At 39.8% G+C, this 18,821-nt stretch overlaps 1 protein-coding gene across 10 annotated transcripts in view; it reads right to left on the reverse strand.

The window, feature by feature from the left end:
* Inpp4b (inositol polyphosphate-4-phosphatase type II B) overlaps positions 1-18,821 on the reverse strand; it is a 789,997-nt gene that overhangs the window by 233,845 nt on the left and 537,331 nt on the right. For all 10 annotated transcript variants that reach the window (XM_052726853.1, XM_052726856.1, XM_052726854.1 and 7 more), the window contains one exon: positions 16,156-16,303. In XM_052726853.1, coding sequence (XP_052582813.1) covers positions 16,156-16,303 — 148 coding nt within the window. The remainder of the gene's footprint in view (positions 1-16,155; positions 16,304-18,821) is intronic.

Genomic DNA, 18,821 nt, shown 5'->3' on the forward strand with positions numbered 1-18,821 from the left:
AGAATGAGGAGGGTTTATATGAGCGAGAATTGTTGAGACCAAGGTTGGATAAAGCACAGGGACAAATAGCCAAATGAATGGAAACACATGAACTATGAACCAATGGCTGAGGGGTCCCCACTGGATCAGGCCCTCTGAATGGGTGAGACAGTTGATTGGCTTGATCTGTTTGGGAGGCATCCAGGCAGTGGGACCAGATCTTGTGCTCATTGCATGAGTTGGCTGTTTGAAACCTGGGGCCTATGCAGGATTGTTTGGCTCAGCCTGGGAGGAGGGGACTAGACCTACCTGGACTGAGTCTACCAGGTTGACCTCAGTCTGTGGGGAAGGCTTTGCCCTGGAGGAGATGGGAATGGGGGGGGGGGGTTGGAGGGAAGGTGAGGGGGACGGGAGGGGGGAGAACAGGGAATCCGTGGCTGATATGTAGAACTGAATTGTATTGCAAAATAAATTAAAATAAATTAAAAAAATTGTAAACAGGAAAGGGATCGTGGGAAAAGGAGATAAAAACTGATGTAATCAAATTATTTTCTTCTGGAAAGTTACATTGACTATAGAGTTCATTTATAGTAAAATAGAGTTTTAAATGTCATTTTATGGTGTAAGAATTTATATTTCTTGATAAAGATAATACTACATAGCCACAGGGGTCTCATCTAAATACATGCATACCACACTAGATTTAATACAATATTTATAGTCTTCATGGAAATTATACCATATAGGTACAACTATTATGTAGACTGAGCCTAGCAAGCTGTGAAATCTAAAGGAAATACTCAACATAAAGAAAATATGTGGTGACATTAAAACAGACTATACAAATTTTATGCTAGTAGTTTGAAAAGACCTATATAACTTATCCTACACTCAACCATGCTAGAAGAACTATAAACACAAGGAAAACACACACACACACAGATGTTGTTTGTAACATGTCTTTCTTTCCTTCTCATCAAATCACTCCACAGTATACTATTTACTTCTCCTTCGTTCTCTAGTTACACTAGATCACATAAGTAATTTGCTTGTGAGTAGTAACAAACCCCCTATGTCTAATTATTATCAAAACATTCAAACTTCTAAAAAGAACAGTATAACTCTGAACACTCTATAAGGAGAAATTTGCCTTCTCTGTCCATCCTAGCATGTAATTCTGGTACAGTTCTCAAAGGGCTAAAAATCAAAGCTATCTCCAAAAAGCTCTCATTGCAACCTGCATTTTAGATATATTTCAATCAGACTGTATGAGCCTGCAGTGTGATTCATGGGTTTGATATAAAAGTTAAGGCTGTGGGCAAACAAAAGCTATAACTAAACTATCACAGGAACAGAATAGTGGGGTTCAGTCAGAGCAAAGAAGGGGAGACAAATGTCATGGGTTTGTGAGAAATTGTAAAACAAGAACAATCAGAAATTGGAGTTGATTTGGGGTAAATTTAGTAAGATATACTATTAGGTTTGGAAAGGGTGTTTTGATTTCTTGAGACAGGAACTGGCTAAGAATGATTTTGAAAAAAAATCAATATAAGTTAAGCTTTAGCCACGGTGGGCAACTGCAACAACTCATATAAGGTAGAAGTGTTTAGCTAGCAATTAGAGGGGAGGATCTGGAGTGAGATACAAGGTCTAGAACGCTACAGCATCAGAGAGCAGAAAAAGCAGGAGAGGTCAACTGCCAAGACCTAGGCAGGAAAGCAGGACCATCCTGTAGCGCTCAGATGAAGGAACTGCTAGGGAGAAGCAGACGGCACAGTGGGTTAAACTACCAGGAGAGTATGTCTACAGAGAGGATGTGAGACTGTTTCTAAGTGAAAGGATTCTGCTGAGAGGGCAGACACACAAAGGATAAAGGATGTTCCTTCTGAGTCATTGGCAAACCTTACCAATAGACTTTTTTCATGATAAAACACTTTAGACTTTTGAAAGATCGAGCAACAGAAATCAACAACAAAGATGGAAATAATATCAGTAATATAGTGTCAATGTTACTTTTATGTCTATTAAAAAGACTGATCATATTTTTCTACATTTTGGATACAAAGTAGAGTTTACTTTCAGATATTTGTGAAAAAGTTGGGAAACGGTATAAGTATGTAATAAAGACAATAAATATGAAATCAGAAGCAACTTAAAATACTTAAGCTTGTCGGGCGGTGGTAGTGCACGCCTTCAATCCCAGCACTAGGGAGGCAGAGGCAGGCGGATCTCTGTGAGTTCAAGGCCAGCCTGGGCTACAGAGTGAGTTCCAGGAAAGGTGCAAAGCAACACAGAGAAACCCTGTCTTGAAAAAAACAAAAACAAAAAAAACATACTTAAGCTAGCTGAAAATAAACACTGGTATCTTCATGAGGTTACAGAAAAGGAACAAATCTTTCTAAATATAATTTGGACAAAGAATGAAATCAAACTAAAGTTGAAGGCTTTGGAAAACAGTAAAATGTCATCATAAATCTCACAGGTGGCAGAGTATGTATGTGATCTCAGATATATTCATTACAAGTCATAGTTTTAACCATTTCTTAATTTAAACAAACAGAATAGGAAAAAAAGCAACATGTGAATCCACACAAGATGGAAGTTTAAACAGTGAAGACAAAATAATTTAATGAGATAGGAGAGATATACTCATAGAATTCTTTTTAATGAACACTAAAAATAAAATACATTAACAAGAAACTATATGAATGAAACTATAGATCTATATTAGAATAAATAAAAGATGCTGTGGAGCTGGGAAGTTCCACAATTTCCTGCAGCTCCAGCAGTTGCTAGGGATTGGAGGGGCTGGCCCTGTCCTGAACTGGAATTAACGTTGCTCTCAGACCTCATCAGAGAATCTCCTTTGGGCAGCAGATGGTGCTTAACACAGAAGTTACAATTGGTCAAAGGGCAGAGAATAAGCTGAACCACCAATGGGCCATCTATATCTCAAGGCTGTTGTGATATTTTGTTTGCGTTCTGACCAATAAATGCTTGCCTGAAGTCCAGAGAGTGGAGCTAGCCACTAGTTAACCATAGAGGTCTGGAGGTCTGTACAGACAGGAGATAGGAAGTGATATGACTGGGCAGAGACAGGAAGTGATAAGGCAGGGTATAGACAGGATCTTGGACCCTTTTTGGTCTGAGGAGTTGGAGAGATAAGAGATGACTGTGGCTGCTCCTTTGCTTCTCTGATCTTTCGGCTTTTACCCGGATACCTGACTCCAGGTTTTTATTATTAAGACTAATTAGGATTGTGCTACGCAATGCCCTCCCCAAGGCTCAGAGACAGTTACTCTAAAAAAAATGGTGCAGAAAGAATGTAAGAGCCAGATTTGGGGAGGACTGGAGTGAAACAGTATCTTCTGGACATGATGGAAGTGATGCACTCACAAAGTCACAGCAGCTGTGGTTGCCTGGACAAGATCAAGCTGGTCAACATTCTAGCATGGAGCAGGAGGGGATTAATAAGCCCTCAATCCTGAGAAGCTACCCGAGAGTTGATGGCTTCTAGTGAAAGCATAATCAGTTTTCTGTAAAGATATGGCTCCTGGCAGGTCAGCCACACTCCATTGGATGGTGCCACACCCAGAAGTATGTGGATGGCACAAATTGGAATCCATGTGCTATTAAACTTAAAGAAATGAAAAGGAAGCAAAGTTGGAGGAGTAGGGAGGTAGGGCTAGATTTAGGAGATAAAGGGGTTTATTAGGATGAACGTGATCAAAATACATTGTACAACATTCTCAAAGAATTAGCAAGAATATTTTTAAAAAGAGAGAGAAGACATTACATGACCACCCTCCAGATGAAAGAACTGGTATTACAAAGATATCAGATTCTTATTTCTTTTATTGAAAATAGATTTTCTTCCTCACATAGTGTATCCTGATCAAGGTTTATCTTTCTACTCCTCTCAGTTCCTCCCCAACTCCTCTCCTATCCAGATCCACTCCATTTTTGTCTCTCATTAGAAAACAAACAGGCTTCTAAGGGATAATAATATAATAATACAATTTAATAGGATAAGATAGGATAGGATAAAACAAAAAGTAACATCTTGGAATTGGAGAAAACAAACAAAAGAAAAGAATCCAAGAGAAGGCACAAGAATCAGAGCCCACTCATTTGCACACTCAGGAATTCCATAAAAGCACTAAACTAGAAGCCATAATATACAGAGGACCTGGTGCAGACCCATGAAGGCCCTATGCATGCTGCCTCATTCTTTGAATTCACATGAGCTTTGATCATGTTTATTTAGAGGTTGTTTTCTTGGTGTCATCCATCCCTTTCTGGCTCTTGCATTCTTTCTGCCTCTTCTTCCTCAGGGATTTGATGGAGACATCCAAATTAGGGCTGAGTGTTCCAAGGTCTCTCTCTCTGCACATTGTCTGACTGTAGGACTCAGTATCTGTTCCCATCTGCTGCTGCCCTGATGATGGCTGAGCAAGGCTCTGATCCATGAGTACAGCAGAATGACACTAGGAATCATTTCATTGTACATTTGTTTGTTTATTTTAGAACAGTAGTGTTTGAATTAGACTATCTAGTTTCAGGTTCTTGTACACCCAAGAAATGTTAGATACAGATTCATTCTCAAGGAGTGGGCCAAAAGTCAAATCAGACACTGGTTGGTGACTCCCACAAGCTTTGTGGCACCATTGCACTAGCTTATCTTGCAGGCATTGTATATCAAAGGGTTTGTGGCTGGATTGGCATTTATGTTTGGTAGCATACAGAGTATGTTCCTGTACAGAAGATGCTAGAATGTACAGGTGAAGACTATGTAGGCACCAACTCAGCTTCCCCATGTTCAATGAGTTGTATAGGTGTTGTCTTCAGCAATGGGGCCTTTCTGTCAGTTTGTGAAGAGCAACCTGTCGCTTTTGAAACAGACTGGGTTGTTTGGGGATCCCCATGGGACTTCCTTTGGCCAACAACTCAATTAGATATAACCCAGTGCAAGAAGTGGAAGCTTCATTTGGTGACAAGAGATGGTCAGTTGCGGCTCTATCTATCCCCCTCCCCTGCCATTATTTCCCAATTTCAGTTAGGCTACATTCATTTATAAAGAAGGCTCTACTCTACTAGGTTTCCAAACTACCCTCAAATGGACCTTAATTTTCTCCTGCATCTCCCCATTTGATCCTGCTCTTTGCAATCCATCCATAACTGTCTATTCTATTTCCCTTTTCTAACGAGACCTATCTAACCCCCCGGAAATCCCTTTCTCTATACCTAACCTTTGTGGTTCGATGGATTATAGCTTGGTTATTATTGACTTAACAGCTAATATCTACATATAAATGAATACATATTATTTATCTCTTTTTGTTTCTGGGATACCTCACTCAGGATGATTTTTTTTCTAGTTCAATCCATTACCTAAGAATTTCATCTTTTTTAATGACTGAGTACATCCATTGTATAGTGTACTACAATTTCTTTATCCAATCATCTGTTGCTTGACATCTAGGTTTTGTCCAATTTCTGGCTGTTATGAATAAAGCAGCAATAAACATGGTTGAACAAATGTCTCTATTGTAGGATCCTTTGGGTATATACCCAAGAGTGGTATAACTGGAACTTGAGATAGATCGAGTCCCATCTTCCTGAGAAACCACCACGTAGTGGTGTATAAATTAGCATTTCCATAGTGGCTGTATACGTTTGCATTCCCACCAGCAATGAGTAGTATTTCATTTACTCCATATTCTTGCAAGCATGAGCTATGATTTGTTTTTATTAATTTTAACCATTCTGATAAGTGCAAGATGAAATCTCAAAGTAGTTTTGATTTGCATTTTCCTGATGGCTAAGGATGTTGAACATTTCTGTGTTTCTCAGACATCTGAGTTTTCTCTTTGGAGAATTCTCTGTTTAGACCTGTACTTCATTATTTATTGGGTTATTTTCTTTTTTTTTTTTTGGTTTTTTGAGACAGGGTTTCTCTGTGTAGCTTTGCGCCTTTCCTGGAACTCACTTGGTAGCCCAGGCTGGCCTCGAACTCACAGAGATCCGCCTGCCTCTGCCTCCTGAGTGCTGGGATTAAAGGCGTGCGCCACCACCGCCCGGCGGGTTATTTTCTTGATATCTGAGTTCTTTATGTATTTTGGATATTAGCCTTCTATTGGATGTGAAGCTGGAAATAAATATTTCCCCGTTCTGTAGGCTGCAGCTTTATCTGAATGACGGTGTCCTTTGCTGTGCAGAAGCCTTTCAATTTCAAGAGGTTCCATTTATTAATTGTCTTAGTACAAGGTGTCAGCTTTTTAAAAAGGAATTCAGCTGGGCCAGCAAGAAGGCACAACAGGAAAGGCACCTGTCACCCAGGCTTAAGACCTGATTTTGATTCTGGGCATTCAAGTGTGGGAATGAGGCCTCTGCAAATGGCACATTAAGCTGTGTGGTGGATTTAGCCTTTGCTAGTACAAAAAAAAAAGAGGTTTCTGGGCTACACGCTGCTTTGATAGAAGCATAGATCCACTATTTCTGAGAGTTGATGGCTCCCAGAGCTGGCGGAAAACGTATCTCTGCCAAAGTGGGCGGAGCCAGCAGCGCCAGCGCCATTTCAGGCTTAAAAGGCTACAGCTCAAAGCAATAGGCTCAAGCTAATATAAAAAAAAAAAGCCACGTAAAGATGGCTACCACACAGAGAATCTGGATTATGTTCTCTTTGATATTCGTAACTGAAAAAAAACATTTGATTACAAAAGCTGTTGAGTTATGCCAAAATGTATATTTTAAAGGTACCTTGACTACAAAATTTGGATGTAAGGATATGTTGCTTTGGAAAGGAGGCTCTGCTTTTGTTTCCACAGAAAGCCAGAGGCTATGGATTTGTTCCAGATTAAGACACATCAGGTTTGACCAGCCAAGACCACCTGAAAGGTCTCCAATGACATCATGGCCCAGATGATCCAACATCCAGAACCGTTTCAAGGCAACTGGCTCAGATGATACAGCCTCACGGACTACTCCATGATCCTAAAATTTTCTTTGTTTCCCCAAAAGATACAGCGCCCCCTCCAACAAAAAGTAGTAAGAGAAGCTACGCCCAAATTCCCAAATATACCATGCTGACTTTAGAGATGGGTAATGGTTAAAACCTTCCTTTTTAAGAAAAGAAAAGGGGAAGTGCTGTGGGATGGTCTGTATGTCAAATGTGTTGCTGATTGGTCAATGAATAAATCACTGATTGGTCAGTGGCCAGGCAGGAAGTATAGGCGGGACTAACAGAGAAGAAAATGGAGAAAACAGGAAGCTGGGTGGGGAGACACTGCCAGCCGCCATGAGGACAAGGAAGATGTAAAGTACCAGTAAGCCACAAGCCACGTGACAAGGTATAGATTAATAGAAATAGATTAATTTAAGCTGTAAGAACAGTTAGCAAGAAGCCTGTCACGGCCATACAGTTTGTAACCAATATAAGTCTCTATGTTTATTTGGTTGGGTCTGAATGGCTGTGGGACTGGCGGGTGTCAGAGATTTGTCCTGACTGTGGGCCAGTCAGGAAAACTCTAGCAACAAGAGACCAGACTCTGCATGGTTCTCTGACCTCCACACTTACATTGTGGCACATCCATGTGCGCCCCTACCAGTCACAAACTTAAAGTAATAGTAAAAATACTGTAAAGTATTAAGTAGAGTAATAGTAACAATACTGGGTAAAAATTAAGTACTCCTTTGCTGTGGTGACTGTTAAATTCCCTTAACTTAATGATGGTGGTGGGGAGCTGTGGGCACTCAGCCCAGAATAAAAGGTGAAAAAGAAATAAAAAATTGGCCACATTTTCACTAGTATGGAAAGTTTATCAGTTCCTTCTGTAATGCTAATAAGCTTCAGGTCACAAGATTTCAAATGTAAAATAAACAAAACATCAAGAGACTGATTAATATTTATGAGTGTATGTGTATGTCTGCGAATGTTGAAGCTAGAGAACAACTTATGGTGTCATTCCTCGGGAGATGAGACAGGTCTCTCGGTGGCCTGCAGTTTGCCAGTTAGTCTAGGCTGGGTGGCCAGCAGACCCCGCAAATCCTCATGTTTCTCCCTCCTCAGCACTGGGATTTAAGAACGTACCTCCAAGCCGGGCGGTGGTGGCGCACGCCTTTAATCCCTGCACTCGGGAGGCAGAGGCAGGCGGATCTCTGTGAGTTCGAGGCCAGCCTGGGCTACCAAGTGAGTTCCAGGAAAGGCGCAAAGCTACACAGAGAAACCCTGTCTCGAAAAACCAAAAAAAAAAAAAAAAAAAAAAAAAAAGAACGTACCTCCAAACCCAGCTTCTTTTTCCTGAGTTCTTGGGACCGAACTCAGTTGCCACTCTTTTTTTTTTTTTTTTTTTTTTTTTTTTTTTTTTGGTTTTTCGAGACAGGGTTTCTCTGTGTAGCTTTGCGCCTTTCCTGGAACTCACTTGGTAGTCCAGGCTGGCCTCGAACTCACAAAGATCCGCCTGGCTCTGCCTCCCGAGTGCTGGGATTAAAGGCGTGCGCCACCAACGCCCGGCTCAGTTGCCACTCTTACAAGCAAAGCACTTTGCTGGCTGGATCATCTCACTAGCTCAAAGCTGGCTTTTTAGTTACAACACAAAAGATCACAAAACATATACAAAAACTTGAAATGAAAATAATATAATGTAGAAAATATGATTAAAACAATATTTAAAACATGCCATAGTATATATGTTAAGATAACTCTTAAAAGTAAAAAGGAACATTTTTATAGTTCTAACTAGGTCATGGACGTTTTTTGGTTTTGGTGGTGGATAAGTGCATGAAAATATATTTAATAGTTAAAGCATAAAATCCATTGTAAAGCTCTATGGCTTCAGAATGGCTATTCTAACTATATAGAAGTTCAGTGAGATATATAGACTTTGGGTCTGGTTAATTTTGGTGTGTAATATTTTTTATTTGTATGTTTTAAATAATAAGTTTACTTAAAATTAAAAAAAATAAAATATATTGGATTTCACATTGACATGTTCCTTGTGTTTTGTGTTACTGGTAATCAACATATGGGTGAATATTCATCCACATATGAGATAAAATATAAATGTCTTATAACCAGTGAGTTTATGATTTGCATGTATAAGTAAAGGGAATTTTTTTATGCAAAGTTGCCAGAGATAAGTAGGAAATAGGAAATCAAGGCCATAAAATTCAAACAGACTTTGCCTCTAAACTCAAAATATATTAATGATATCTACTAATGTGTCCCTCAAATGTTCACTATTAAAATTATATTACATGATATAGGGCTGGGACATGGCTCGGTAGTTTAGAAGTGCAGCAGGGAGACATGTGTTTGGATCACCAAAAACCCATGTAAAAGCTTGACATGGTAGCAAATACCTGTAACTCAACACTGGAAAGGGAAGGTGGAGCTAAGCTGATCAGAGGAGCTCCCCAACCAGCTACTGTAGCTGAAGTGGCGAGCTCTAGCTTCAATGACAGATTCACCTTAAAAAGTAAGGTGGAGGATAATAGAGGAAGATATGTAAAGTTAATCTCTGGCCTCCACATGTGCATGCACAGGCAGGTGTGCTCACATACACGTGTGTACTATGCTCTAAACACACAAAATAAAAAGAGGTAAATTAAATTACATAATATATGTGCAAACATTGAAGCAACAGTTTATATGTGTGTTAGCAAACACTTATATGATAGAATACCATGTAATTATTACAAACAAAATTTTAGGAAAATTCATTAAGGCACAGAAATAAACATAAAACTCAGGGAAAGTGAACGTCGTGTGTAGTATAGTATATATTTTAATGTAATTTAAATTGTTTGAAAGCACATAAATGGAGCTACATGGCCTTGATGATGAGGCCATCTTTTTGTTTTTGTTTTTCAAGCCAAGATTTATCTGTGTAGCTCTGGCTGTCCTGGAACTCACTCTGTAGACCAGACTGGCCTCAAACTCACCGAGATCCATGGTGAAGCCATCTTTACTCAGTACAGTAGCTAAACCATGCTGTGGAATTGCTGGCAGAAAACAGCAGCTAGAGGACGGTTTCCCTTCCACCCCACGGACAGCACCGGGTGTGCAAGAACTCTCAGTGACAGCACTCGGGGAACAACCCAAAATCCCACCATTTCTGGTGCAGTTGCACAATCAATATCAAGGAATAGCCATGGGGAAGCACTTTGAGATCAGATGCATTTGCACACGCTGAGATGCCAGGACATTATCACCTGCTCGAAAGAGCCTTGAAAGTTCTGTAATTACTAGTACGAACCACCAGGGAATCAAAGAGCCAGGTCCCGGTGTTCTTGATGTCTATGCAATACACACAGTAAGTCGATCAGCTACTAAAACATTGCCTTGGGGTAAATATAGGAGAAAGCAAACTTCTAAAGGTTTGCACAAGTATGTATCGGTATAATATGTATATATGCAACAATAATAGTGAAAGAAAAGAGGCTATCAACTTCAGAGTGGGGATGTGGGGGGCAGGTTTGAAGGAGAAAAGGAAAGGGGCAAGTAATGTAACACTGTTTAATTAAATTGTGCTATACAGATATTATTTATTATATATACATATATGTTGTATCCATATGTAACATATAAATTAGGTTAAGTTATAATAAAGAATCCTCTTTCAACTGTAAAAAAAAATAGAAGCAAAGAATAAAGGTTTGATAATTTCTCTAAAATGAAAGGAATAAAATATTTAAAATAAGGCTGAGGAGATAAATTTTGAATAGACAGTCATATTTACTTGATAAACTAGAGAAAATGAACCTGCTATTAGCTGACAAGCCTAAGCATTCTGTAAGAGCAAGTGTTAGTGTTTTAACTTTACATCACTGTGAAATAAATTAGCTTTTTCAATCTATAGTCCAGAAACAGCATTGTTAAGACATTAGTATATTTCCTTTCATGTGATTTTACAAATACTTACAAAAACTAAGGTGAAATCTTTAATTGGTTATTAGCCTGTACTTTATTTTATTTTATATTGACAAACTGTAGGTACATTTACAACATAACGCAGACACTGAACATATGGATCTGTGTTAGAGTGTTTCCCTGGCTTGTGCAAGGCTCCAGGTTCATTCTCCAGCATGACACACACCCAGAAAGTTACATATTAAAACACAGCTCAAGTGAGTAAGGAAATACAAACTTGATACCAAGGAGGTCATGACGGCCACGGATGGAAATTCTACTTACCACAACCAGAGTAAATACTGGAATTACAGACCCTGCCTTTTCCTTCTGGTGATGGAATTTGGAGTGATTTTACCCTTTATCACATTTCCTTTGTTTTATTACTTTAATTGTTTATATGCATTCTTTTCATAATAAAAATTCATTATATATTTCAGATCTGTATTATAAATTATATCTTCAGGAACAAATGTCCTGAAATCACTAACCACAAAATGAGCCCATCTTCGCCGCAGTAAACCAGCGATGGCTCGGACTTCCTGCTTGTGAGGTTCCTGGAGCTAAACCATAATATAGAATACAAAGTGCAGCACTCTGAAAACCCTTCACTGCCGATTCAAAAGATTATTATATTTGAATTTAAACTGAGAAGATGCCACTGCCCAGGCCAGTTGGAGGGAGCTCCCAGAGGATTTAAACTCTGTCATAGCCATAAGACTGTGTATGTACAATCTCAAATTTAATAAAAATGGTTCAGATTGGGTCCAAACGTCACACTCACTGTGAGACAAACAGCAAGTGTGGTTTTGGATGTCAGCTGCAGGCAAGGACAGATACTGTGAATGAAAGATATGAAAGTGGCTGCTGTGCCACTTGTCATGTCCCTGCCAGCAGCATTTAAACTTGGTCAGGATTGGCTGCAGAGAATATGCTTTTCTTCATTTACACGGTAAGAGGATGCATTCTGCAAACAAGCAAACAGTGAACACATGTGGCCCTGCAAACACGCCCAGACTAACTTACAAACATATGTCAAACTCAGATGCATGAAAGTCAGCAATACACTTGACTGTCAAGACTTATTTTTTTCATCTTTAGAAGCAGATTTGATTATACATAATTAGCATTGCATTAATTATTTCCTTCAACTGCTGTTATCGTTCAAAGGCAAACTCACAGTCAAACTTGAAGAAACTATGGGTCTCAGAGACTCAAACTGTCAAACTGATACCATCTTTTTCTTTCATTATGATTGCTACACACACACACACACACACACACACACACACACACACACACACGCAACCTTTTAGAAGTTTGCTTTCTCCTATGGTTACCCCAAGGGAATGCTTCAGTAGGTGACAGACATATTGCGTATATTGTTGCATATGCATCAAGGACACAGGGATTTAGCTCTTGGTTCCTTGCAGTATCTTTGATTACCCAGTGCTTTGTACTGTGAGATGACTGGTAATCTCAGAGCTTTCATGGGTTACGTCTGGCCCTTTAGAGAATGCCATAGCATCTCAGTGGTGCATGTCCTCGCATCTGATCTCAAACTGCTTACCATGGCAGTTCCTTGGTGTTGATTGTGTACCTCCACCAGAAATGGCGGGCTGCTCATTATTCCCTCCGTTATCATTTTCTTGTCCCTTTCCCTCACCATGGTCTTTTCATGGGGACTGAGGACTGCTCCTAGTGACTCTGTCTCCTCACACTGTGAAGATGGCTGGTCCACTTTTCTATGGTTGCTATCCTGTTTCCATTTTGAATCTTTTGTAATGTTCTTTTTTCTTTTTCTTTACAACATTTTAAAGGATGATTTTTGAATTTTTAACAAATTCTAACAATAGGCGATTTATATAAAAATGGTAGCAAAAGGTTTACAGAGCAGGCTGATCTTTGCTGTCCCTAGGCAGTTTTCAAAATCTATTGGGTTTTATATAGTTCAGTTTCCTAAGATTGAAATATAATTTTTTTTTGAACAATCCTAGTTCCTAAGTTCAGCCCTAGACTTGGGACTCCACCCAAGGTTTCCACCAGCCTTCTGCATGTTTTAGTGAGTATTTGCTACCAAAGTATTTGAACAAAGCAAAGACACAGAAAAAGAGGGAACCAGAAAATGAGGATGCATTGCAATTTTAAAGGAAAAAAAAAGACAACAGAAATTACTATGGCTTGTACCAACAAATTCGGCAACTTAGAGCCTTTCCTGACTTCATCCTCACTGATGCTCCTGATTTTTCTACCAGTGAATAGACTGGACAGAGAAGTATTAGTGAAGTAATGGCAGGTAGGAGGCAGGGCTTGGAGACAGGAGCAGGGATGAGGCAGAGGAGCAGCTCTTCAGCCTAGGGGATGTTTTGGGTAGACCAAGGAAGAAGCGAGTCTTTCTCTTGCACAGAGTTTGGGTACTCCGTTCACTAGCTTGTTGTCTTTTTAAATAAACTGGAATTAATGACACATCAAGCAAGCTTTTCAATCCCCAAATTAGTCTAAAATAAGATGTATCGAATACAGAACATAGCATAATTATTTATTAGTGTGTGGATAGATTTCCATTATCCATTCTCTGAGCCTTCAGCTAGTTCCTTGGGGATTTGAGACTAAGTTAGATGGAGTTCCTTAGATACATTTTTGGGGATTAGGTCCAGTCATCACCTCTTCATCTGTTTCACTGGGCAAATTGTGCTTCTCAGCTGAGTGATGGTCCAGGTCCTGCCTGGTATTCTGCTGCAAGGCTGCCTCCTCCAGAACATGTCTGGGTTTTCCACTGGAAATTCCTGGCCATGCTTCCTGTGGCCTGAGTTCCTTTATCTGATTTCTGTGTCCTGGTTTTCCTCATCCAGCCAACCTAAACACCCACCTCCCTGCTTTCCTTTCAATTGTTGTTTCTCTAGACCCACACCAGTGTCCTCATATCCAAGATGATAGGAATTCCAACCATGCTCCATGGTCGCACATACCCGGCGGGACACTTAGTCATCTCTGCCTAGTCATTTTTGGGTCATACGTCCTGTGTGACCCATGCCCCATGGTTACGCTGTCACTCGCGAGGACCTGACCACATGATCTCTACACGTGGGCCTGTGTGTGCAGATGCACCCTGGCCTTTATAAGACGGTGCCATGTTTGCCGGGTCTCTCTCTCTCTCTCCCTCCATCCCTCCTTCCCTCCCTCCCTCTCTCTCTCCTTCTCTCCCTCTCTCTCCCTTCATCCCTCCTTCCCTCCCTCCCTCTCTCTCTCCTTCTCCCCCTCTCTCTCCCTCCATCCCTCCTTCTCTCTCTCTCTCTCTCTCTCTCCCCCCCCCCTCTCTCTCTCTCTCTTTCTCTCTCCCCCCTCTCTCTGTGCCTCTCTTTCTTCCAGTCCTGGCTTCTCCCATCCTATCCCCTCTTCTCTCTAACAAAGCCCATTCGAACTCTGGTAACCATGGCTCGTGACTCTTTCGACAAACAACCAGTGCCGTTATCCTTTCACAAGACCCTCCTTAATTTTTTTAAGTTTCAGTTTTTGCTAACACTGCTCTTTTTTGATGAACAATAGTGATGTATTTATTCCTACTTTAACCAATTTTGCCAGTAGTGTACCCACCCTTCTGTTGGGGAATATTATTTTAAGATGTGCTACTTTTATTTATCTTGCATTTGTTTAACTCTGTGAAGCTGTGTTACTTTGCCTGTCTAAAACACCTGATGGTCTAATAAAGAAGTGAAGGGCCAATAGCAAGTCAGGAGGAAGGATAGACAGGGCTGGCAGGCAGAGAGAATTAATAGAAGGAGAAATCTGGGAGGAGAGGGAGAAGGAAGAAGCATCCAGAAAAGGAGGAGGACTACAGGGGCCAGCCACCCAGCTACACAGCAAGCCACAGGGGAGTAAGAGTAAGATTTACAGAAGCAAGAAATGGGAAAAGCCCAGAGGCAAAAGGTAGATGGGTTAATTTAAGTAAAGGAAAGTTGCCAAGAAACAAGCCAAGCTAAGGCCGAGCACTTATAATTAAGAATAAGACTCCATGTGTGATTTATTTGGGACCTGGGTGGCGGGCCCCCCAAAGAACAAAGAGCAAGGAGCCTGAAAGAGTAAAACAAACAACACCCTCTGTGGTGCTATTTCTGGCATAGGTCAATTTGGAATCTCCGGGGACTGCAGAGTCTACTAAATGGTACAATATCATTTGTCTTAGGTGTATGGCTGTTGGCCTGAAACAGGAACCCAAGCACAAAAAATTTACTTTCTACTATATGTTTCAGCAATTATAGAATGATAAAGCTATGGAAACACTGACAATTATGAGATTTTGGATGTTAAATGTGTTTCATATGATACAGTATTCTGTATTATTAAGTCACTACAGACTTGTTTGAAAAGCAGAAAATCAGATTATCTAATTATTCATGGTTCAGAGATGCTCTTACAAACCAATGAACTCACAAATCCTCCTGTGTTATTATAGAAATTGATTTGATTTCATTGTAAAAAGTATTTTCCATTAGCATGTCTCATCAGTTATCTTTAATAAATGTTGGTTTTTTAGACCAAAAGTGTTTAAAAGCCTTGCTAAGTTACACAGTCCATAGATAAGGCTACCCTTCTTTAATTCAAATAGGAACCAAAGAGTAATCTTATACAGATGAGGTAAAGACATGAATCAGCACTTGTAGTATTGGTTCACTACAAAGCTTTGCATAAGAATTGCAGCTCAAGATACAAAATAGCATCATATTTGCAATTTGTATGTGTGGAGCACTGTACTGCTACTTTTGCACACATATTCACAGGTAGATGAGCAAAGGTCTATACTTGGTGTTTTCTTCAGTCACCCTCTACTTTTTCTTTAGAGACGGAGTCTCTCACAGAACCTGGAACCTCGCCATGTAACAAGCTGAGCTGGCTTCAAGCTCCAGTAATCTCTGTCTCCACCCCCACAGCACTGGGACTACAAATGTGTGCCACCTGCTTTTGGACTTGGCCACTGGGGAGTTCATGCAGGTCCTTATGCTCTCACAGAAAGCACTTAAGCTATCTCCCGATCCCCATAAGTTCAAATTTTATATCATCCATATTGGAAAAGGTAGAAACAGAAGTGGAAAGGCAGTTGAGGTCAACTTTAACATCATTCACAGGTGTATGAGGTAATGTATGTGTGAATTACTCAATTGTAACCACTTCTCAATTTGCTAACTTCAAACACAATATTAAATATCTAGGATATAGAATTTTAGCTAAAGCACAAAAAGGAAATGTGAGAGATGATTAAGATCTCTTACCTACACAAGTCTTCTTTTATGTGAAGGGAGATCAGTTCTTTAGGAATATGAAAAGAAAGAATGCTCTCTGACATCTGCTCACGGATCCGCATCCACTTATTGTCAGATGTGGGAAATCTATATAATTTACACACAGGATTCTTTAACACTGGCAAGAAGAAAAGGGCAACAGTTAGATTAGAAGCAAATATACATCACAGAAGCGCAGTAAAGAAAACCATTAATCAGGGCAACATTGGGCTTATCCATTCAATAAAATCCTGCTTATCAGAACCCATGAGTGAACTTGAAATTTTAATAATTGTATTTTTTACATCATATTTTGGTATTAGCATCTAGAACTCTTAGTTTTTGTTAAATTTGATAAGCACATCTGAAAATTCAATTAGTAAATGCTACAATGGAGGTTCTTCACTACTTACTCAGTTCTTTGTCTTTAAATGTTTTATAAAACATACACACCTATTGGGAGCCGTTGGTAGCAAAAGTCCATGGAGTAAACAGCAGTGACAACTAGAGTTCAGAAGGTCAACCTATCAGAACCGAGGGTTCTGTTAGAGGAAACCATCACACGGGCATTATGGAGTTACTGCCTTTGGAATGAACTGGTTGTCTCTTGTTGTAAACCTCTTGTGTAATAACAGCTATGATTCTCCCCATTTACCATGCATTTCCTTGTTATGTGTACATGTAATCTCATGATTGCATCTCAATCTTGGGCACAACTTTACCTATACATTTGGGGTGATTGGATAACTGTCCCCAGATGAGATTTTTTTTTTTATTAACATGTATCTGGCCAGGGCCATTCTCCAGACAAAAGTATTTCAGCAAAGATACCTTTTTCCAAGGGCAAAACTGCACATAGATAAACATTAGCTCATCTCACCCACAGATAGAGAAAAGAATCATTAGCAATTAAATCTTCAACTCCTTACCTTCACCCGGGGTTATTTAAATAAGATTTTAGTTTAAGAGATTTACTACTCACATTCCTGGGATGATGTTTTAGCCACTTGCTGGTTACTGAGTTAAGGTAGTTACTGCCCACTGACCCAAGAAGATTGCCTAAAAGGTCAGGCCTGTGATAGGTGCCAAGCTTCTTTCTTGTGCATATTAAGTTTTAACTCCTCCTCAGCCAGGTGATATTCCTAGATTACCTAACTGATCTTAGCCTTTAGTTGACCCTACCAGAGAACTCCCCTTTTGGGTTGCAATTGGAATCTGACAATTACTGATTTATGTGTGGGTCCTTATCACCTCTCTCTGTGACCCTGAAAACTTCTAGCCTCAAACTGCTTTGCCAAAGAGTTACTGTGTGTGTATATACACTGGTTCCCTGAGAGCACTGGGGGAATAGATGGAGAAGAACAAAGATGAGGACGGAGACGGAAAGAACTAGGTAGAATGATGAGAGAACAGCAGGAGGGACTGAGAGCAGGAGGAACTGAGATGAGCTAAGTAAGAGCAAAAAAGGAACTGTGTAGATTGAATCACCATGGAAGAATAAAGTGAATGGACTAAAGAGCTCAGTGTGCTTAGATTCATTGAATATCCCTCAGATTAGAATCCTCAGCTGGTTGTTAGACTCTTCCACGGACCCTGGGAGCAAACAACATAGGCTGGACCTATTATTTTTTATGTTGCACACCTATAAATATAGATGAAAATACAAGTGTATACACATAAAAATATACTTTGGAGCACATTTATAAGCCTTTTCTGGTCACTCTTAGCTTTATGTACTTCAGTAAATGACAATATACATGTTATTTCATAAATACCTGAAATTCTTTTCAAAAGCCCTACTAGTTAAAAAATTTTATGTATCAGAAAGGCTTATTTCTTTATCTTAAGATCTATAAAAAAATATCGTTCATATCTTCAAATGTCAATATGTCGATATCACACTTTCCTGAATCCATGTACTATCTGAAGCAAAACATTGGAAAGATGCTACTTAGATTCGGTGGGCAGTGTTTAAAGAGTAACTATGTCATACAACCAAAGAGTCAGGAGTAGAGGGAAGGGTCATACATTAACATTATACATAATAATTTTTCATGAGTCCCAAACACACAACATACTCCCAATCATACATTTAAGGGCAGAATGTTCTTCCAATTGCTACTGAGTGATGATACCACTGTAACCCTCATACACCGAAGTTTAAATAGCAGTACAACCTCAGACACTACCAGTCAGAGGGAGTCAGCTCAGTTCACTAACAGAGCTCATTAAGATTATTAGTTGAGGCCAGGTGGTGGTGACACATGCCTTTAATCCGAGCATTTGGGAGGCAGAGCCAGGTGGATGTCTGTGAGTTCAAGACCAGCCTGGTCTACAGAGCAAGATCCAGGACAGGCACCAAAACTACACAGAGAAACCCTGTCTTGAAAAAGCAAGACCAAAAACAAACAAACAAAAAACTATTAGTTGATATTGAAGGCAATCTATCAGATTGTAAGTAATTCTGAGCATAGAACATGGATTAGGTCCCCTCACCATAACATGGAAAAGGCCTTTCAAATCTTTAACATTCTGTAAGAATACCGTATCTCATTTGCTACTTGAGTAAAGATAAAATGTCATTCCTGAACTTTGAAATGAGAATATGTACACCCATCCATCTATAACCATCTCAAGGAAAGCCTCTGAACATTATC

The sequence above is a fragment of the Peromyscus californicus genome, unplaced genomic scaffold, assembly GCF_007827085.1.
Source record: "Peromyscus californicus insignis strain IS unplaced genomic scaffold, ASM782708v3 Scaffold_8__1_contigs__length_139910024, whole genome shotgun sequence".
Taxonomy (NCBI): domain Eukaryota; kingdom Metazoa; phylum Chordata; class Mammalia; order Rodentia; family Cricetidae; genus Peromyscus; species Peromyscus californicus.